This window comes from Camellia sinensis, chromosome 12, assembly GCF_055761805.1.
Source record: "Camellia sinensis isolate YWXY chromosome 12, ASM5576180v1, whole genome shotgun sequence".
Lineage (NCBI taxonomy): Eukaryota > Viridiplantae > Streptophyta > Magnoliopsida > Ericales > Theaceae > Camellia > Camellia sinensis.
Genome location: NC_138972.1, coordinates 122,034,465 through 122,057,808, shown reverse-complemented (window position 1 = coordinate 122,057,808; position 23,344 = coordinate 122,034,465). Strand labels below are relative to the sequence as shown.

Sequence of the window (23,344 nt, the reverse complement as noted above, 5' to 3'; positions counted from 1 at the left end):
TTTATTTATTTATTGTCAATCAATAAGAGATTATATACAATACGAAGAGAATTACATTTGAATAATCATAGTCCAATAACAACCAACCCAACAAAGAGATGCTACAATCAGAAGGGAAAAAAAAAGCCCAACAACAAACTTGAGAGATGAGAAATAATAGCAATGCTATGGACCTAGAAAATTTTACCTATAAAAATATTTATAAAAATCATTGTGGTTGAAATTTATTTCAATGATAGGTCTTACTATATAAAAATTGAATTTGGACCACCCATCATTTTTCAGTCTAAATTTCTAGACAATTTTTTTGAATTCCTAGAAATAAATAACACCGCAAAAAGTCTCAAAATTGGAGAAAAAATGATGAGTTAATTAAACTAAGACTCCTTGAACTATTAGTGAATATTACTTTACCTTCCTCATCTACAAACCTGTACATGTTGATCTCCTGAATTTAAAAAAAAAAAAAAAAAAAAAAAAAAAAAAAAAAAAAACACTCTTTTGGAGGTGTTTTGGAGGGGTGAAAGTGATATATTTTTATAATTGACTCAAAATGTACAATTTTATAGATGAAGGGATAAAGTAATAGTCATTAATAGTTGAGAGGGTCTTGTGTAAATAACCCACAAATATCAATTATTGAGCTTCCAAATAGAAGTGTACAGGGGTGGCCAATTGAAGCCAATTGAGCCACCCCACTTGGTTCAATTGTACCAATTATCTCCTTACATTTATAGTCAAATTGCAATGTCGATCTTTTGTAAGTAGTCGATTTTATGAATTGACGGAAAATGCCTGACACGAAAAAACCAAAATGTGTTACATGGCCATTTCCCATCAGTCCATGTAATGACAATTTACAAAAAAAATGAAAATAAAAAAATGAAGCAATTATTCAATAATATAGGTGGCACTGACGTGGCATTGCCATAAGCGACATTGAATAATTTGTTTAAAATATTACATTACAACTTGATGGTAGTAGTGTAATAATTTTTAAGTTAAGAATAATCTAAAATTGAGAGGATTAATTAGGTAGTAAGAAGGTACTAACCCTGATACTTGACCATCAACAAACCATGGTTTCCAGTCACTTGACTTAGGTAAATGAAGAGATTTTATCCATGCTAATGTACCCATGTGTGGAATAAGCATGTCGTGATCACTGCTGTGTGAAGAAAAATTGTGTGCTTCTAAAACAAAAAAGAAAAAGAAAAAAAGTTAGCATTGGTCAAAAGCTCATGCATATGTATTTACAATGTTTGTTTAGGACATGTCATTGAAATTGAATAAATAAAAATATGTAGTTCTCTGTCTGGCAAAAAATTAGTGTCCAAATTAATAATTTACTTGGACATGACATCCTTGTAAAGGGGATTATTGAATCCTAAGAGGGGGTATCCGATACAAACTATGAATTACGAAGAGATTTGAAGTAATTGATTCAATTACAAAATATATAAATTTAACTTTGTACCCTTACATCTTACATTCGATCCCACCTTGTCTTTGACTTTTTAATTTTCTCAATCCGCCTCCAAATTTTGAATCAAATTGCAATTTAGCCCGTTTTTAAGATGTAGTTTTGAAAACTAACAGAGAACAACCATGTAATAATATTAATTACAATTAGCACTCATGCACTTTTACACAAAAATCCACTTTAGTCCATTCACTTTAGTCATTAGCACCTTGGACTTTTATTGAAATTATACTTTACTATCTCCACTTTAGTGCCTCTCAATTTTTAAAACAACATTATAAGATTGAATCCAATTGCAACTTACCTCGAAATCTATGGGTTAATTGGGACAATTAAGAAGTCGAGAGGCAAGTGAGATTGAGCGTAAAGTACAGGGGTGTTAAGTGAAATTTGCCCTTATAAAATTGAGAAGATTATCTCAATATCTTCTTATAATCTTGAATCAATCCAAATGTGAAATAGAATATACAATTCAAAGAGATTGAAAATCTAAAGAAATGTTATCTAATCTAGTCCGCTCAAATAAACCTGGCCTTAAATTGTGTTTGGATCTTGAATTTAAGACAGTTATAATTCAATCATACAACAAGATATGAAATGTTAAAAAAAAAAAAAAAAAAAAAAAAAAAAAAAAAAAAGGAGAGGTTATATTTCCTGTATATGAGAGCTCGAGTATCTTGATTTGTAAGATTCTTATGATAATCGATGGTACTTTGGATATCATTTGTATAAGATAAGCTCATATTGCATCTTACCCACTGTTTGATTGTTCCCTAATTGTCAACATAAAAATATTTATTAATAAAATTTGTCTCAAAAAACAATTATTCATTGAATTAGTGTACATAGTAATGCTAAGTGCACTCAACATTAATACTATTAATTAATGTACTTACCTCTTGAATATGAAGAGCTTTTTGGACAGTTTCATCGTTCGCCCAAAAGTAAGAGAGCAAATAATCTTGATTCTACGAAACAACAAAAGTGGTTAAACATGTTTGTCTGTATGTCATTGTGAGAGGGAAATTTAGAGAAAATAATAATAATAATAATAATAATAATAATAATAAGGAATGAATTTCTCTCCAGTTAGTAAAATTGATTAATTGGACCACCAGTCGTCTCATTGTGAGTCCAGCCTCGGCCCACCTTAGTGATCTAAACTTTGTCAGTCCTCCAAGCTGATCATCCACACAATAAATCAAGTTGATCAAAGAAATTGAATTGCATTTGTCTTAAAACAAATACAATGCTTTGGGAATAGACTATCTATATTTTTACGACAAATGTAATCCGATTGTGTGACTCTTGATGCCCAATCAATCTGATTTTTTGTTTGGATAATCATCTATTTGTTATTTGATTTTGTTATTTGATTTATTAATTTACCATTATCAATCTTATTCGTTATTTGATTTTGTTCAAACTTTCTTCTATTTGTAAGTAACAACACAAAAAGAAACAATGGTGTTGATAATGGTAAGTTTTGGTAAGGTGAATTGAAATTTTAGAGTGAGAAAGAAAAAGATAAAATAATTGAAATTTGGGGAAGAAGATAAGAGATTTGAATGTAAATAATACATATAAGTAATTAGGGTGTGCCATGAAAAAAAAAGATATTTTATTTTAGGATTTAATATGTGTTTTCCTTATTAATAAATGTAAATTAGCATATAATATGAATTAAAATTTCTAAAATTTAATTAGGTGTACTCAATTATTTTTTAAGTGCAAATAGAATCACCAAAAAAAATGGTTGTCATTTTCATAATTAGGGCAAGTAATAATGCATTTAAGGAGTTGGGCCATAAAAAAAATGAAAAAAGTTCATAAAAAAAAGTGGCTGTTGTTGTGGGAGACACGCCACCAAGAAGGGGCAGCCACCAGATATCAAGTGTTAAAAAAAAAAAAAAACACAAAAAAATGGTTGTCATATTGAGAACGGCCCAGCAGATATGGACCTGAGGAGCACCGGCCGGCCCGCAATCCATCCACCGACAAGAGTGGGAGGTAAACCTGTAACCTGCTTCCAGCAATTCTTCCACCTGTAAACCTGTAACCTGCTTCTAGCAATTCTTCAAAGCCCAACTCCTACCTTAGGATGGACGGGCCAGCAAATAACCCCATCAGGGACAGCCTGCTGGACTAGACCAACTTCCAACCACTTTAATACCCTCACTTGAGTGATAGGCTTGCGTTACCAAGCCCGGCGATATCAACCTGTTTGGTGGCTCTTTAAATGGAACAAAACTATGTTCTAATATTTCGATGTGGGAATAGAACAAGTTAAGATGTCAACTGCTCTCCAATCTCTCTTTCAACTTACTCTTGTGCACGTGCAGTCCCTAAAGCAATCTTGACACGTTTTTTCCAGGTCAATGGCTTGCTAAATTCATCTGAGAGATGGAGGAAGTCATAAAGAGAACCATTTTTATGGAACTCATATACCAGCAGGTGCTGTCCATGCTCTGAACAATAACCAACAAGCTCTGTTATATTTGGATGCCGCAACCGGGATATGTCTGAAACTATATCCATAAAATCTTCAGACAAGTGATTTGGAAGAGCAGATGAATTTATTTTCTTCACAGCAAGAACCTGTAATATCATCAAAACACATGAAAGGTGAAATCATTAAACAAATGATTTGACCACTGGGTGAAAAATGAGGAAAGGTCAAAGAAACCCAAAAAAATGGTTCATTCAAACTGTTTTTGTTCAGATGCCCATCGGGAATTGTGGACAATAAAGAAATAAGGGAAGGGGCATTGTATAGTATTATGGAAGCCACTCTGGTGAATTTATTTTCCTTTTTTTCTCCTCTTGGTCTTCAAAATTAACAATTCAAGTAGTACAAGCAAAGCATGTGCATGTTTGACATAGATGTTTCTTAATGAATGATGATCCCTACAACTAAACACTCTTCCCTACTTCAAATTTTCCATGTTGCAGGAACATAATTATCTGTCATAAATAAATATACTATTCACCAACAGATTAAGAAACTGTAAGCATTAAACTCAAGAGAGTACCTTTCCGTCATCAAACTGAGCCCGATAAACACATCCAATGGACCCCTCGCCGACAAGAGTTTCAACACTAAAGCTGTCTGTAGCCATCTACAGGTCTGCTATTTAATATGATATAGCATTTACTAGAGGTGTATGGACTTGGGAATAATGGGAACAATGGGTTTCCTTGAGAAATCATCTTCATCAAATGATTTGTAACGATCAATAGGTGGAGGTCTTAGGTTCATTGAGGCTGAAGTTTCAAATGTTTTTGTGATGACTGTGGATGGAGTTTGAATGGCAGCAAAAATGATGCCACAGAGTTAAAAATACCAAAAAAAAAATTAGAATTCAGTACATTTTTTGTATTCTTGTGTATTTATTAATTTTTTAAAATATTTTTATTTTTTAGATACATCTAAGTGAGGTGCATCTAAAAAAATATTTAAAAAAATGTTTAAAATTTTAAAAATATTCACTAAGAACAAAAAAAATTTAAAAAATAAAAAATTCAATTTCTAAAAAATCGAATTCAGAAAATTCCAAACCAAACATAGGTATTATTTTTTTGTCTTTAATTAGAATTGATCCCTTGATCTTAATTAGTTGTCGAAAAATGCTTGGTACTCCTTTTTTTTGAAGACCCCCGTGACCCCATTTGGATCTCAATCATTGTTGTTAATTGTCTGCGATAAAAATTAATTTTCTCACCTCCCAATTAGACATTTATAAACGTGAATAATTAAGCTAACTCAATTAATTGTTCTCAATTTGAGGATTGTGCCTTAACCAAATGATTACTTTTCTTTTTACTGTCCGAATGTAAAATATTTATTTTGTCCCCAAAAAAAAAAAATTGCTTATATTTAGTTAACGATTTTTTTATCATCTATTTTAACTATTTAATTTAACAAATTGATTAACAATAAATTGATAGTGTAAGAACGAACATACATCAAATTGATAATTGATGAACAAAATACACAAAATCATGAACATCTATCTTTAGAATAAATAGTAAAATTAATCCTTTTAGAAAATTATAAGATGCCAAATGCAATTTGATTTTTTTTTTTTTTTTGAAGTGAAACTTTGTTTTGGCTGTGAAAAAATCATAAGTTGTAAAATGTAATTTTAAACGAAGTATTTTCAGATTGAAATGCAATTTTAAAGAGTTTTTTCTTTTATCTAAATAATACCCTAAACACAAAAATTAATAATTGTAATTCAATATTTATGTGAATACTTACATCACCTTTGATGGATTGTTTCAAAAAATAGTTTTGATTATTGTTCTCGTTCGTTATTTGATTTTGCTCACACTTTCTTCTATTTGCATGTAACAACACAAAAAGAAACAATAGTGTTGATAATGGTAAGTTTTGGTAAGGTGAATTGGAATTTTAGAGTGAGAAAGAAAAAGATAAAATAATTGAAATTTGGGAAAGAAGATAAGAGGCTTGAATCTAAAGAATACATATAAGTAATTAGGGTGTGCCATGAAAAAAAAGATATTTTATTTTAGGATTTAATATGTGTTTTCTTTATTAGTAAATTTAAATTAACATACAATATGAATTAAAATTTCAAAAATTTAATTAGATGTATTCAATTATTTTTTAAGTGCAAATAGAATCACCAAAAAAAATGGTTGTCATTTTCGTAATTAGGAAAAGTAATAATGCATTTAGGGAGTTGGGCCATAAAAAAAATGTAAAAAGTTTATAAAAAATAAAATAAAATAAAATAAAAAGTGGCTGTTATTGAGAGAGACTGGCCACCAAGAAGGGTAAGTGACCAGATATTATTGGCCCAAGGAAAGGAAAATGTAAATCAGATGTTGGGCCCAAGTGTTAAAAAAAAACACACACACACACACAAAAAAGTGGTTATCATATTGAGAACGGCCCAGCAGACATGGACCTGAGGAGCACCGGCCGGCCCGTAATCCATCCACCGACAAGAGCGGGAGGTATTCACTGCTTTGTAAATTACTCAGTGAATTCCCAATAAATTCTCAGCTAATTACTCAGCCATCCTTCCACCTGTAAATTAACTAACTTGGCGTTGTGTCCTTCTACCTGTAAATTAACTAACCTGGTGTTGTGCCATCCTAGATCTCTCAGCAATCCTTTCACCTGGTTAACCAACCTGTTGTTGTGCCATCCTAGATCTCTCAGCAATCCTTTCACCTGGTTAACCAACCTGTTGTTGTGTCCCTTCCACCTGTAAATTAACTAGATCCCTCAGTAATCCTTTCACCTGGTTAACCAACCTGTTGTTGTGTCCCTTCCACCTGTAAATTAACTAGATCCCTCAGCAATCCTTTCACCTGGTTAACCAACCTGTCGTCGTGTCCCTTCCACCTGTAAGCAATCCTTTCACCTGGTTAACCAACCTGTCGTTGTGTCCCTTCCACCTGTAAATTAACTAACATTGTGCCCTCCTCTCTAGGAACCGAGATCCCTCAAGCCTTCGCCCAAGGCCCCTCGCCCAACTCCTTACTTGGAATGGGCGGGCCAGCAAATAACTCCATCAGGTACAGCCTGCTGGTCCAGACCAACTTCCAACCACTTTGATGCCCTCACTTGAGTCACACGCTCGCGTTACCAAGCCCAGCAATATTAACCTCTTTGGTGGCTCTTTAAATAGGACAAAACTATGTTCTAATATCTCGATGTGGGAATAGAACAAGTTAAGAGAGCATTCCCCATCGTTGCTCTTATCAAACCCTAACAAAACCCTTTTGCAAAATTAGAGGAACTAAAATAAGATATAAAAGAAAATATAGGAATCAGCACTGGTGTAATAAATAGGTGCATTAGGCCTCTTTCTTTCACCATTTGACACAATTTAAACATTGAAGATCAAATTGAAATTTTATTCATTAGGCACCAAATTGACAATTTAAACACTAAAAATCAAAATGACACAAAACTCATACTTTAGGAACCAAAAATATAATTAACCCTACAAAAAAACCCTTGCTTTCATCATTGCTTTGCCAAATACCTCATCCTTGGGATTGTGCTTTTACACAAAAGATTATTTTACTCTTTACCATAATTAACCTCACTTCATATCTTACAATTATAAATACAATGTGATTTTTATATGTGCTTTTGCAGTCGACTAACGCTGTGTTTGGTTGGAGAATTTTGGGATGGATTTGGAAAGGGAAAGGGAAAAGATGTGTGAAACTATGTGAAATGTAGGTATATTTTATTCACATTTCACCTACCTTTTCCATTTCCTTTTCCAAATCCCTCCTCAAATCCCCCAACCAAACACAGCATAAACAAAGTTGCTATGGTGAATATATGAATATAGATCCAAACAATGCAGAATGTCTATATTATCTTCAAATTGCCTCTGAGGTAACTAGGTTTTCACTTATTTCATGTTGGGTTAATTAAACTTTCATCTCCTAAACTATCGTCCTTTTTTCTATTTCATTATTGAACTATAATTTCATCTACTTAATTTCTATAGTCTCTAAAGTCAATTCATATGATCCAGTTGGAGATGCCAGTCCAAATCAATAACGGTCAAAGTCTAACTTAATGGGCAAAAATATAATTTTACAATTTAAACAAATTAAATCATACCACCAAACACTCATCAAATGCTCTAAGGTTTAATTTGTTCAAAATAATAAGAAAAATGAAGGTTTGGTCATATGATTTAAGTTATTCAAATTCTATAATGATCTAATTACTCGTCAAATTAGGTTTTAACAATTACTGATATATATAATTTTCTTCAATTAAAATTGAAATTAGAAAGTTGAAGGACTATATAGATAAAATTAATAATTTAGAGATGAAATAAAAAATAATAATAATAATTTAAGAAATAAAAGTAAAAGGGTTAATTATTTTTTTAGTCTCCAAAGTATGCATCTCATCCTATTTTAGTCTTTGATGTCTTAAATGTGTCAATTTGGTCCTTAATGTATTACTTTTGTTACGAAATGGTTCCTATCTCTGTTTTCGTCTACAATTTATAACAAAATTAAGGGTATTTTCGTCAAACCATATTTAAAAATCAGCAAAACGAGAAGAAATACTCCCCCAAAGAATGTGATTTGTTTTTATTTCGGTCCCCGATATTTTTAATCGTGTCAATTTAGTCCCTAACTTATTTAGTGTCATAGGTGGTTTGACGAAATGGCCTTACTTCCATTATCAATTGTACAGGGAGGAGGTAGGGACCATTTAGTGACAAAATTAATAAGTTAGAGACTAAATTGATACATTTGAAACATTAAGGATCAAAATGACATAAGACGCTTAGATTAGAGACCATTTGTGTAATTAATCTGAAGTAAACTTAGCCCTTTAATGTTTAAAAAGTTTTAGGCATTGAAGTTGATTAAATTGTTTGTAAATTTTTGTAGTGCACTGATAAAATAAATCATGCTCATATATTGGAACCAAATTGGCATCGATTTTCACCAAGATCAACCTTATTAAAATGGAACCTAAACTCAATCAAAGAAGAAAATCCAACAGATTTCATCCTTTCTCAACCTCAACCTTAACTCTTAGGAAAGAGGTGCCGGGTATGTCCCTTCTATCTTGAAACTTTGATATGTGCACCGAATTACTGTATAAAAAAAGTCTTTTTTCTTATATAATAATTCGGTACACATAATTATTTATTTGTCTGTTGGAAGTCGCTTATGTCAGTAAAAACCAATTGGATTGCCTAGTTGTCTCATTGTGGGCCCAACTGGAGTTCAACTTGATGATTTGAACCGTTCATTTTATAAGTAAAATACAAAAAATGTATTGAATTCTCTTTTTTTTTTTTTGGTATTTTTAACTCTATGGCATCATTTTTGAAGCGATTCAAACACCATCCACAGTCATCACAAAAACATTTGAAACTTCAGCCTCAATAAACCTAAGACCTCCACCTATTGATCGTCACAAATCATTTGATGAAGATAATTTCTCAAGGAAACCCATTGTTCCCATTGTTCCCAAGAAAGTCCATACACCTCCAGTAAATGCTATATCATATTAAATAGCAGACCTGAGATGGCTACAGACAGCTTTAGTGTTGAAACTCTTGTCGGCGAGGGGTCCATTGGATGTGTTTATCAGGCTCAGTTTGATGACGGAAAGGTACACTCCATATTTTAGTTAAATTTTTTTGGCCGTGTTATGATGCTGTATTTCAGAATAAGGAAAAAAAAAGAGCGGCGTTTTTCAAAAAAACGCCACTAAATGACGTCATCATGATGTCATACATTATTTTGGGACGGAAATGGCAGTGGCGTTAAAGTTTTTTGTGGCATTTTTTAAAATGCCGTCTAATGTTTTTAGCGGCGTTTTAAAAATGTTGTAGTTATTACAGTGGCCGTATTAGCGACGAAAATATTAGACGTCGCTATAACTTATGACGGCGTTTTCTGGCTTATAGCCGCTAAAAATCAATTTTCCTGCAATGATCACCTCTATTCCATGATAAGATTGAGGGAGGGATGATCAACCCAGAGCGTACCCTATTGCCATTCTCAAAGAGCAATAGAAAGTTTCTAATCAATCTCTTTAATATTAATGTATATTTGAAGTTTGAAGCAATAGCATATGAACTTTTTAAAGGAAAAGTTGACCATTCTAAAAAACAAAAATAAATAAATAATCAACGTAGTGCATAAATTATACATGTCATGTATCTAAACATATAGCAAGATACAATAAAATGCACCTATAAAAAAATGTAATTATTTATCATGAGATATTGATGCTCTGTACACAATAAAAAAAATCCAACAAACATTAAGGACAACAAGCAAGCAATGCACAAGTTCATCAAATACAACCATATTACAAATGACAATAAAATAAATGTTAAGCAAATTGAACTATTTTGCCTCACAAGGTATGGGTATAGAAAGGGGAAAAGACCACCACAGATATTAATACTGCATCTATGTTGTGTCAACAAGTATTGAAAGATTATTAGTCAAGTAAATCAAACCTGTGCTTTTGAATCCTCTGGACCAGGGGTAGAAGAAGTAAGATTTCCTGACAAACAAGATGCTGGTTTTGAGGGCAACTCCTCATCAAGAGATTCAGAATACATATCCGCATGTCCACCATCCACCTCAGCATCATTAATTGAACTTTTACCGTTGATGTTATGAGTCCGCATATCAGAAACTAAAGACTTCTGTTCTGCAGGATCTTTCTTTCCAAGGTTGATCTCCACCTGAGATAGGTTAAATTGCTCTTCCCCAAAGGAATCAATACTATCACGATAGGTGCGGCGAGAGGATTGAGATTTCTTATTGTTGGATCTTATTTTTCCGGATGAACAATCTTCTTTCTTATTGGAATTTCTCCTGATTGCCTTATTTTTACCCCGATTCATGGCTTCTCCAGCCATCAAATAACTGTCCTGGTCAAGAGTTTCACATTGCATGTTTGTTTTAGGGCCACCAAAGCTAATACATGAAGTAGCAAAAGATCTCAATCTAGATGAAATTCTGATACTATCCTTCCAACCATCCCTACGACTAATATCCAAAGGACTATCCCACTCAGCAATTTCATTATTGCTAACAAATCTGTCACTGGATCCATCCAAACCAGTCATTGGATAAAAATTCTCTGGCCTGCTGGCCTTACCAACTGCTCCAACATTCTGATACCTTTGGGACATCTTCCACCTCTCTGAGAATCTCTTCTTGGCCTCCCTACTTACAAATGACTCAGTCGAAAGCAATGATGAAGGTCTAGGTCGGTTACTCCAGTGAAAGGACTTTCTGAGAGTCGATATTGTCAATTCTGATTCACTTCCAGACACATTATATGAGCTCTCTTCCCTAGCATATCCCTTAAGTATGGAGGGCAAATCCATCGGCTCACCGCGTAAACTTCCTCTCATTTTCCTAGTAATCTCCTTAGCTTTTTGTTTGGGCTCTCTAGACTTGGGCCTCAAAAAACCTGCATCATCATTAGATGAGTTTTCCTTAACCCAATGTCCTCCCTCTATCAATGGTTAAAATTACAGGAGACAATATGTATTTTAACTAAATATCAGGGAATGTATTCCTAATTTATTTGTCAATTTTTAAGTAGATGTGAATTACTTTATTTATTTATTTAACTTTTGCGGAGAGGCTCACATCTTTGTTTAAAAATGAATTAAAAAGAAAGTGAAATTGAAATCACATTGCACAAAGTCGAGAAAAAAAAGTAATCAAGCAAACGGTGTTGTTTGTTGTCACAGCATGATGCTATGACAGCACCATCCCCGAATTCCGTAGACTCAAACAGAAACTACCAAACTAAAAACAAATTAAAACACAGAAACTACACTTAGCTATGTAAACACAGAAACACAGAAACAAATTAAAACACAGAAACTCCACCTTTTCCCTTATGACCTTCCTTTCTCCCGAAAGCCTTCTTAGGGTCTGGGAGTGAGTCTAGACCCATGAGTCTTGCGACTACTCCTGGGGTCTTGCCTTGGGTGGTGACTTGGGTGGTGGTGGTGGTGGTTGGGATGTCGGTGGTGGTGGTTGGGATGTCAGTGGTGGGCTCGGATGGGAGGCTGTCGATGCAGAGTAGGCAGCGGAGGATGCCGGAGAAACGCTTGAACTTGGAATTCTGTGCGGCCATGTTTGACACAGAGAGAGAGAGAGAGATAGAGAATGGAAAGGCAAAAGCTGTGTGTTTTGAAAGAGAATTAATTGTTATTTTAAGAATTATTAGGTAAAATATGAATCAGCTTGCTTAGGTAAAATATGATTTCCATAATTTCAATATAGAGGAAGAAGTGATCCGCGCCTAATTTACATAATTTCAATGATTTTTATTTTAAGAATTATTAGGTAAAATATTTATATAAAAAATTAAGATGGTTAGACATTAATTGTTATATATTTAAATTAAATTTATATTATAAAAAATAGATAATTATTTTTAAAATTATATTTGTCGTCTATTTTTTTTTAAACAAATATGCTTTAAATATATAGCTACTGATATTGAATTATCTTAATTTTTTATATGAATATTTTAATTGAAGAGTTTTAAAAAATGAACAGTTCAAATCATCAGAATCGATTCTAAAATAGACCTACTAAATCCAAACGCTCTCTCAAATTAAATAACAACTTAAAAAAAAGCCAAATCCTTTCTAATACCGTGACACGGCTTATGTGTTAATTATAAACCAAACCAAACCAAACCAAGCCTTAAGTCCCATCAAATGGGGTCGGCTACATGAATCATTCTTCTCCACGTGGCCCTATCAAAGGCCATTTCGTTAGTCAAATTAAATAGATCCATATCTCTATTTACAACGCTAACCAACGTTATTCTAGGCTTACCCCATCCCCTAACACTTCCATCTACCGTTATAACATTGCATCTCTTTGCTACTGCCTTTGTTGGTCTCCGTTGAATATGACTAAACCATCTCAATCAATTTTCTCTCAACTTATGTTCTACCGGTGCTACTCCTATCCATTCCCGAATATACTCATTTCTAATTCTATCTTGTATGTGTTAATTATATGTACAAAAAAACAAAAAAAAAGTTATAGATAAAACATGTTGAGTTATTTTTTTTAGGTAGTTAAATAAATGAATAAATTATTAATACACATCCGAGATTTATTTAAAATATGAATTATTTCACGTGATTTTAAAAATTATATCATGTCCCTTGAAGTTTTTTATTTCATAACAAATGGTCATTTTACCAATAAATCAAGTCACAACTATTATTGATGTCAACATTATATTTCAATAAATAATTCAACCAATTTTATTATTAAATGGTAGAGCATTTAGAAATTTTATTTTTTACGATGAGTATTTCTTACTCATTAAGTTTTTAAAATTTATTTAATTATTTCCTTTTCAAAAATCAATATGACCAATTTTTAAAATTCATATATTTTTATTCTAAAATAGTGAAATATTAGAACTATGTCATTTTTTTTATAACAAAGCATAATTTTAATTATTAATTGTTAATACAACAATTTTAATTTATTTATACTATATGTTATAGTAAAGGAATATTTGAAACAAAACACTTAAACTTATATATAAAATTTTATTTACGAGAGACAAAATATAAAAAATTTAAATATAATTATCGTATTTTTAATAAATTATATATTATTTTATTCCATGCATAGCACGGGTGATATGCTAGTTCCATCACAATGCAATTCATGTTATCTCTATTTGTAAATAATTTATTTTGTAAAATTTATCGAACAAATCATTCGTGTAAACGATTAAATTAATAGAGTATTGGTAGATGATAAAATCATATTATTATTATATAATTTAAGTAAAAGTGTTGTAGCCTCTTTGAAGTTGAGAGTCTCACCCCAATTTTTTCAATTTTTTTGAATTTTATAACACTTAAAAGACACATGTCATTCTATGATTAGCTCAAAATATAATTTATATAAATTAAGGCAATTTTTAAATCCTCTAAATCATTACCAAAATTTATAAGTATTGCTTCCTTAAATTTTGAGATTATTATTCCTAGAATTACCTTATTCTAACTGGAATCATAATCTACATGATTGTACACACCAAACTTCAAAGACTTCTATAATTATATTTAAAAAGTTTAGCAAATATAACAATGGGAAGAGAGCGGCATATTAGGTCCTTAATTTTCTTTTTCTTTTTTCTTCTTTAAAACACAATCACAACATAATTCTTTAAGTATATGGGGAAAAAAAATAGAAATACAAAAAAAATTATTCAGAGATTTTAGTTTGCAAAACAAGCGAATTGTGCAAATTAAATTATGAATATGATCCACATATTTTAAATGACGCATGGATATTCATATTCTCTATTTAATACGAGTTGTTGTTGGGTTATTTTAGCCAATTTCTTTGTATATATCTTTTTTTTTTTAATAAAGTTTTTTTATACTTATTTTTGTATAAATGAAAAAAATGCAAAATACAAAAATATTATTTTTATAGCCGGCGAAATCTAGCTCTAGCACAACAAGAGCACCAAGCTCTCTCCTAAAGATAAAACAAAAGTGATGATAATCTTGGGTTTGACATCCTTCTTATAATGACGTAAGGGAATCCTAAGGAATTTTTAGTACAATGTAAGAGGAATCGAAAAGAGTTTTTACTATCAATATAAGAGAATTTACTTAGAAGTTTTACCGATCATGTGGCTATTTGAAAATCAAAGTATGTATGCGTATATTTTTTTTCTTAGTTTAAGTATTTTTTTAAGGGAAGACCAATTAATGGAGTACATTTCTTTAGATTGGAAAAAAAAATTATAAAATGGAAGAGACGTGGAATTTTTGTAACTTTATGTCTACATAAATTTGGAAATAGTAGGAGTAATTGATTAAGAGTCACAAAATTTAAAATTAAGAGTCAAAATTGATTAAATTAAAAGTGTAGAGAGCGAAATGATATAACAGATAAAATGTAGGGACTACTAATATAATTTGTTTCTGTTTTGTTAATTTCTTACTCATAATTTAACTTAATTTTAATTTTTTTCCCCTGTTGTTTAGTGGCCTGTTATATTCGGCAACTATTGCAAAAAACTTTGAACGTATAAAATAAATGTAATGATATTTCATCATCAAACAATTTTTATTATTACTTTTGGTTTAAATGGATGAAAAATTGGTGTATATTTAGTTGCATTATTATTTGGATTGATTTGCATTTAATTTTGAAATAATTTAATTTGTTTAACTGATTTACAATTTATCCTTGCATTATCAAGTTTCACATAATTTTTAATCTTTTGTGTTTATTATGTACTATACAGTGATTTTTATTGTATTTTATTAAGATAAAATGAATATGTCAAAAATATATATGCATTAGCCATGCAGATCACAAGCTTAACACTAGTTAATAAATAAAGTAAAGGATAAATTACAAACATACCCCTGAGATTTACTTAAATTATAAATTACTCCCTATAGTTCTATAAATTACATTATGGCCCCTAAGGTTTTTAATTTCATAACAAATAGGTCCTTTTATTAATAAATCATTAAGTTAATTAACAGTTTTTAATAATGTTAAAATTTTATTTCAATTACTAATTCAGAAAATTTTATTATTGTATAGATTAACAATTAGAAATTTAACTTTTTCAATTAATTTTGTTAAATAAAAAATTCTGACAACAAGGTATTTGTAATTTTCCAAACTACAGGGGGCAATTTGTATTTTAAGCAAACCTCAAGAGGTGTATTTGTAATTTACCCTAAAGTAAACAACAAAAATTATTTTGAAAGGGTATAGCCTGCACGGTAAAATTTGTCTATTGTGAGTTTATTTCGATAATTCGAATCGTTCATCTTGTAAGACCCTTTAAGTAAATCATCTATACCAAAAATCACGTTAATCAGATATCAATATCCACACGATAGAATCACATTTAAAAAAAATAAATAAATAAATTACCAATTCCTAAAATGATGCATGCCATACATTTTTTCATTTTTTTTTTGTTCCCATCATGTGGCAAACAATATTCGATTAACTTAATTTTTTGTATAAATTATCTACTCAACAAGCCTTGTAAGATAAATAATTCAAATTATTAAGATTGATCCACAATAGGCAAACCTCGAGAGGGTGTTTGTAATTTGCCGTAAATAAATATATACTTTGCAAAAAAAAATTAAAAAAATAAAAATTCTCATTTTGAATTATTTTGAGACTATAAAGCATAGATAATTTAACAAACATGTTGTATCCGTACTGGATACTTACAAATAGAATTTAATTATATGATTAGCCATTTTTTTTTATATTGTAAACGTAAAAAAAAAAAAAAAAAAAAAAAAAAAAAAGGGATACTCTAATGTGTCATCACTGCATCGATGGACTCAAGTCCCATGGTAACTAGTTGCCAGCCTGATTTAACCCAACTTAAAGGAAGGGACTCACCACCTAACTCCAGTGAAATTCAGCCATATGTCACAAACAAGCTTAAAATTCGATCCAAAGATTTCTGCATAGTGTCACTAGAATTACCCAGCATTGGCCATGTCCTCTAGATTAATTTTAACATGAATAATTGGCTTCAAATCTTAAAAGTTAGTTGGAGTGGACCCCATGAAAAGGCCGTGTTGAACCCTAATAGACTTGTGATACAGTGTTGAGTTTTGAAAGAGAATAGTTGTGTTCATTAGTATAATACCAAAAAATTACGGTGAACATCATCAATGGAGGAATTTTTGTGTTAGTGAAGAGGCATTTTGTGAGGTGGAAGTGATTGGCTTTTATCATGGTTTGGGATCTAATTAATTACTTTTTTTATATTGATAAATTAAATTATTTCTTTTGAGATTTTAAAAATAAAGAAAAATTTACTCACAAATCTCATACGGGGGAATGTTGACCCATTTAATTCTAAGAGTTTTCTTATGAACCAATTAGTCATTTTTGTTTTAAAAATTTGTATTCATTTGATTTGATATCATTTGAGTTTAAGTAAATGCCTTTTTCTGATTTATTTTTCTAATTTTCCGATACATTTTTGGAATGAGAATGGAAATGTGAGGTATAAAAGATTCTTTTTGAAGGAATTGGTGGCTGAAGTGTTGGTGTTGAACATGAAAATTTACATTTCTGTTAATGTGGTTTTTCGGTGTTACATTGAAGTGTTATATTAGAGTGTTACATTTGAAAAAATACAATAAGGAGTTTTTATGTGTTACATTTGATAAAAAAAAAACACACTAAAGAGTTTTTAAATTATGTGTGTGTATGTGTGTGTTTATTATAATGTGGTTTGATATATGGTATAAGAAATAATGATTTATGAATAAAAAGTTTATTATAATGTGGTTTGATATATAGATGTTTCATTTTAAAACAAAACAGGTATAATTCATAAATTTAAATTTATTTATAAAAATGACATTATCATATTATTTTTGTGAAAAATTTTGCATGAAAAGAGTATCTTAATATAAAAAGTTATTCACATGATACTCGCAACTAATAATGTAACAAAAAATTTTACGAATGAAATAATGTTAGTTCACATTTGTTAAGTAGTTAGAACATTTCCAACAGTTCATCTATTTTTCATCAAATTTGAATAAAAGTTCAATTTGATATCAAGTGCTCCAACGGAGATTTTTAAGACTTCATCGAAACACTGATCGACCTGGCGAACAACCGAGCAGATGTCTAGCTGATCGACCGGCCAGTGTAATTTTTTCAAAATTTTTTATATTGAGATGGTCATCTGAGGGGACATCCGGTGGTAAAATTCTAACAGATATGAACAGTGATTTAATAAAAGGCACATCTATCTTCAATTTAATGAAAGATTTGAGAAATCCTAAATTTTATGAAAATTTTGGTGAAAGGTTGGAACAACAAAAAGTGAGTATTTTCATCAAATTTAAATTTGATGAACCATTGAAAATGGTCTTAAAGACAAGATATGAACCAACCTAACATATTTTTGTAATTCTTGTTTATTTGCCTCCTTAAAGTTTTACCCATTTCTCATTTTGCCCATTTAAGTTTGATTTTTTTTCACTTTCACCCTTTATTTTTACAATCCTTCCCACTTTGGTCCTTCATGTTTGCAATCCTTCCCACTTTAGCCCTTTAAGTTCAATTTTTCTCACTTTAACCCTTCATATTTGTAATCATTCCCACTTTAGCCCTTCATATTTGTAATCCTTCCCATTTTACTCCCAGACTACCTTTCATCCAAAAAGGTAACAAAATTTATTACATCAGCTCCATATATGATGTAAAAAATTCACTAAAGATGCAAAAAATAAAAAAATTAACTAATTTTTTTAATCTTTCGTGAACTTTTTTTTCAAATGTATTCATAAACATTATTATATTATAAATTAATCTAGATTAGATACAACTAAAAAAATAAAAACAAATTTAACTTCTAAAAAAAAATCTCTAAAGACGAAAAAAAAATGATAGTAAATTTTTCATTTCAGAACTGACAATACAGGGATTCAAGTCAGTAAACTTTTTTCTTTTTTTAGTTAAATTTGTTTAAATTTTTTTAATTGCTTCTACTCTCGATACATCTATAATGTAATAATGTTTATGGATAAATTTAGTTAAATTCATTTTAATTTTTTTGAACTGCATCTAATCTAAATGCATCTATAATGTAATAATGTTTATGAATAAATTTGAAAAATAAAGTTCACCAAAGACAAAAAAAAAAAAAAAAAATTCCAATTTTTTTATTTTTTATTTTTTATTTTTTACATCTTTAGTGAGTTTTTTACATCACACATGGAGTTGATGTGTTAGTGATGTGACAGATTCTGTTAGTTTTTTGGATGAAAATTAGTATAGGGATAAAGTAAAAAGGATTGCGAATATAAAGAGCCAAAGTAAAATTGATTGCACACATAAAAAGCCAAAGTGAAAAAAATTAAACTTAAAAGGTCAAAGTGAGAAATATTACAAACATGAAGAGCCAAAGTAAGAAAAATTAAACTTAAAAAGCCAAAGTGGAAAATGGGTGAAACTTTAAGGGGCAAAATGTAATTTACCCTTTAATTTATGCAGTTGTTCATGTAAGCAAAAACAATCTCTTTCATAAATCAATAAAAATCTGAAAGAGGTAATCTAGGTTCCAATTTAGGCAGGCCTAGCACACAAAAGATGTCTATATTCCACAAAATAGTACTTGCACTAATTGCCAACTTTCTCATAGACTCTATTCTCAAATAGAAAAGAACAATACTGATATATTACATTCAAATTAGCCTTTCAATACTTTTCTTTTGAAGAAACATTAACAGGTGAACATATTTTCTTATTTAATAGATTTCACAGGCAGATACAACTTTCTGAGGCAATCAATGTGTAAGACGTGAATAATACATGTTTTGGCAATAAATATTTATTACGTATCCAGTTGCAAAAAATCAATCAGCACAAGAGAATGCTTTCTCGACCATAAGAGTGAGGAATAGAAACCCGCCAACATAGATGCAGACTGCAACAAGCATAACCACTAACACAGCATGCAAAGAAATGTAAGGGCTCACAAAAAACACAATTGCGATCAAAACACATTGCCAAACCTTGAGCTGTGCAAATGCTCCTTCCTGTACACCCCAAAAGTAACATTTGAGAATTAAACGCAAGTGCATTTGCACAAAGAAATGACCAAGAAAAAGTGAGGGCCAAATATCTTTAATATACTTGAATGAGAAATAAATCAGACGTAAGTATGAAAATCATTAAGATAACTAACATTATAAAGGAGAGTATAACACACAAAAGTCAATTTTCTCCTATTTGTTTAATTGTTCAATTAGGAGAACACTTGTGGAACCCATATCTTTAACTTTCTTAAAGGAATAAGTTCTCCTAATTTCCTTCAATATATGAAATTTACGTCTCAAGAATCTCAATATACCTTGTCTTCAACCATAAAACATACGTTTTCACAATCACATCCACTGATTTATTTATTTTTTTATAAATAAAAAAATACATAGTTTCATCCCACTTGCCTCTCAATTAGATCCAAGCACGAACACCTCTAAGAATGTGTCGGATACACGTCCAAATGTGTCATTAATTTTATTATTTTTTTATATTTTTTAGATCTAGACACGCTTTGGACACATGTCCATCACTTTCTCGTGTCAACACTTACGTGAAAAAGAGTATAAATCAAACTAAAAAAGGCTTAGTAAAACAAACAAAATAAATCACTACCATATCATGCTTAAAGAGCATCCCAAGCAAAGCATTAAGCTGTGTGTTGAATATTCCATCCCCAATTCCCAATGCGGCTGCCATGAGAAGGGGGTATAAAATGCCGAGTACTCCACTAGTTACGCTGCACAATGGCACAGTTAACAAGAATTGATAAAGTCATAGCAGTTTCAAATCAGATATATATATAATTAAAAACTTCAGATTCTAAATAACTTTAATTGGAATCGACAAGAAACCTAACATGTACTTCAATAGAAGCCAAAGCAGTACAATTAACTAAATGAAAGCTCCAGCACAAACTATTAGAGTGATTGACTTGAGACCAGAGGTGAGTCAACCCATAGCCCGCGAACACTAACACATATTCCAGATATAAACTGAGTCTAAAAAACTTAATGAATCAAACAAATGACAAATTATAAAACAAAGATGGTTTTCCTGGGTTTTTAACTTTTAGCGAACTTGAGGTGTAATAGTATTTACATCCTATGCCACATTATTATTGAATAATTTCCTATAAAACATGAGGCTAGAGATCATAGCAGAGATTGTGAGTAATAACTTGAATGCACATACCGTGGGAAAAACAAGATTATGGAACAGAACACAGGATATGATTATCCATCCATATTATCCATGTGAAGTACCACCAGGGCAATAAATGAAATTTTGTATATTGTTGCAAACACACAACACAACTCATAGAGAATAAATATGGAAAAGGATATATATTATTTGTTATTCTTGTTGCTTACAAAAGGAAAGGGTAAATGAAATTTAAAGTTGTTCACTCAATTCATTTTTATTTCTCCAACTCAACAAGAAAGAGACGAAGAACATGCCTTGTCAAAATTAATGTACGTAAAACAGAAACAGACTCACCAAGTGAGCTAATTCATGTAAACCATTCCATAAAGCTACTCATTTCTGCAGTGCCATACTTACAATTGCATCAAAAGCCCCATACGCTGCCATAGCACCACCTACACCAGACTCACCAAGTGCAGGTTCCGCAATGTACTTGGTGCATTCAGCCCTAAAATTGTAAATGCGTTCCATGCTTAATTGAAGAAAATGTTACAATGTATATAGTGCACAAATTGAATGGTCAAAGGACAATAAAAAAGTAAAATGTTATAAGTTCATCAACAATTACCATACAAATGCTTGTTGTAAGCCTGAATATGCAATAAGGGGGATGATTAATAGCATTCGTAAGTCAAACAATGGAAGAGCAGAAACTGACAGAAGAATCTGGTAAAGTCTCCTCTCCTTTAGCATCCCTCTTTTGTAAGAAGCACGAGTATGGTACCTAAGGTCATACTACAAACAAACACAATATATAGTAAAGTTGTGCCACTGCCACTGGTAGTTCCCCCCTGCAGTGATATGAAAGAAAGAACAACAAATTAAAGATGCGAGTGTTTTAAAAGAACTAAAAAATCATAGATTCTGACACTGAGGTTTCCACAACCAAATGAAAGATAGTGGTATATTGCTGTCAAGGACGGCACTACATAGGATTAAAGGTGTGCCATTGAATATCCTTATTTATTTTTTTTAATACAAGTAATTTATGTGTACTTTAATATTTTATTTGCTATCTTAAAAATATATATATTGAACAACCCAAGAAACACATACACTTCTTGACACAACTAAGAAGGTGCGTATCCATGTTTGATGCATGTCCGGCACTAGCACTCATTGGACACTTTTTGACGTGTTGGATACTGTATCAACTTTTTTTTTTTAGACCTTGATACCCTTCAGATACTTGGGTAGAGGTGTGAAGGATTCGCAGAATGGAACGGTCAAATTTGTCAACTTGACAATTTTCTAACAAAAGGAATGCCAAAAATGGGAGCCAACCATGTCGAAAACTCTATAGCTCTACTTGTCAACATGGCTATACAATTGTTTCCCACGGTTAGACAACTACTCCAATGGGCTATGCCACTCAAACCAACTAAGGGAAGTCATTCCTCTTGAAACTCTCTTCATTGATTGATTTCGAGATTATCGAAAAAGGTTTGGGACCCTTGATTTTATCCCTTTTTTAAAATTTTTAAAAAAAAAAACTATCATTAAAACGTCCACCAAAGAAATTAATAAAGAAACAAAAGAAAAAGGGAAAGCCTCCCTTAGCCATAGAGGGGGAAAAAAACGAAATAAAAATCATTCACTTCATAATAAATAGGACTCCCCTCATCTTTCTGCCATCTTTATTTTTCAGTGCTAACTTATAGCTAAAATTGCATTAGAGATGCAAAAGAGAAATTTAACATTAAATAATTTTTTTCGTACAATGAAGGTCAGAGTTTCTCGAGTGTAATGCAAGTATTAATAACTAAATCTATGATAATGAATTGGTACTGGTAATACAACAAACAACATAGAAAAATATAGGACATGGAAATCAGCTTGGAATCACAAGCATGCACATACCGTTCCATCTTTCAATAGAAAAAGAGACATGAGGTTTCCAACGAACAGCAAAATTCAATAAAAAAATGAAGATTATTCCAGATGAACAACATCCATACAAAACAAATTGAATATATTATTATTAGAACCAAAGATCATTAAAATTGTCATCAAAAACTAAAATGCAGCACCTGGTGACCTGCAAACATTCCCCAAAATTCTCCATTGAAGTTACCAATCACGTTTCCTTCTTCTAAGTTTAAATCATGTGCATGACTGCATGCTGTAGAAGTAAGATATGTACCCTGATGGACTATAATATCGTTAGGGAAAAAGTAATGTACTTATTACATCATCAAACACAACAAAGTGACGAACCAAATCTAAAAGATGGACTTGTACCTCCGCAACCCATATTATTGAAGCAGAAAATCCCAGGTACAAGGAAGCTGGAACCATCGTGTACCTACCACAAGAACATTCATTTTTAAGTATATACAACTTCATCAATTTGATGAACATAATAGGGCTCTGTCAAATATGCGTCCACATCATTATTTAGTACAACACTGACAAGCATAAGAATGTTTTCTCGAGTCAGAGAGCAACCACTTTCTGCAAATAGGGGAAAGACAAGGTCTACATCTAGTCTTAACCTCCCAAGTCCCAAACCACATGGACTTTTAGTCT

General features: G+C 31.2%; 1 protein-coding gene and 2 pseudogenes across 1 annotated transcript; all 3 read right to left on the bottom strand.

The window, feature by feature from the left end:
• Positions 1-23,344, bottom strand: part of LOC145789121 (mannosyl-oligosaccharide glucosidase GCS1-like) — a 377,152-nt pseudogene that overhangs the window by 319,750 nt on the left and 34,058 nt on the right.
• Positions 3,806-4,639, bottom strand: LOC145804350 (protein STRUBBELIG-RECEPTOR FAMILY 6 pseudogene; annotated as a pseudogene).
• Positions 19,272-22,833, bottom strand: LOC114267421 (UNC93-like protein 3). The gene is made up of 5 exons (XM_082899756.1): positions 21,872-22,833; positions 21,384-21,606; positions 21,173-21,263; positions 20,225-20,348; positions 19,272-19,605 (listed from the first exon to the last, which is right to left on the bottom strand). The coding sequence occupies exons 3-5, from the start codon at positions 21,190-21,192 to the stop codon at positions 19,423-19,425; spliced, it is 327 nt and encodes a 108-aa protein (XP_082755882.1). The 5' UTR covers positions 21,193-21,263; positions 21,384-21,606; positions 21,872-22,833; the 3' UTR covers positions 19,272-19,422.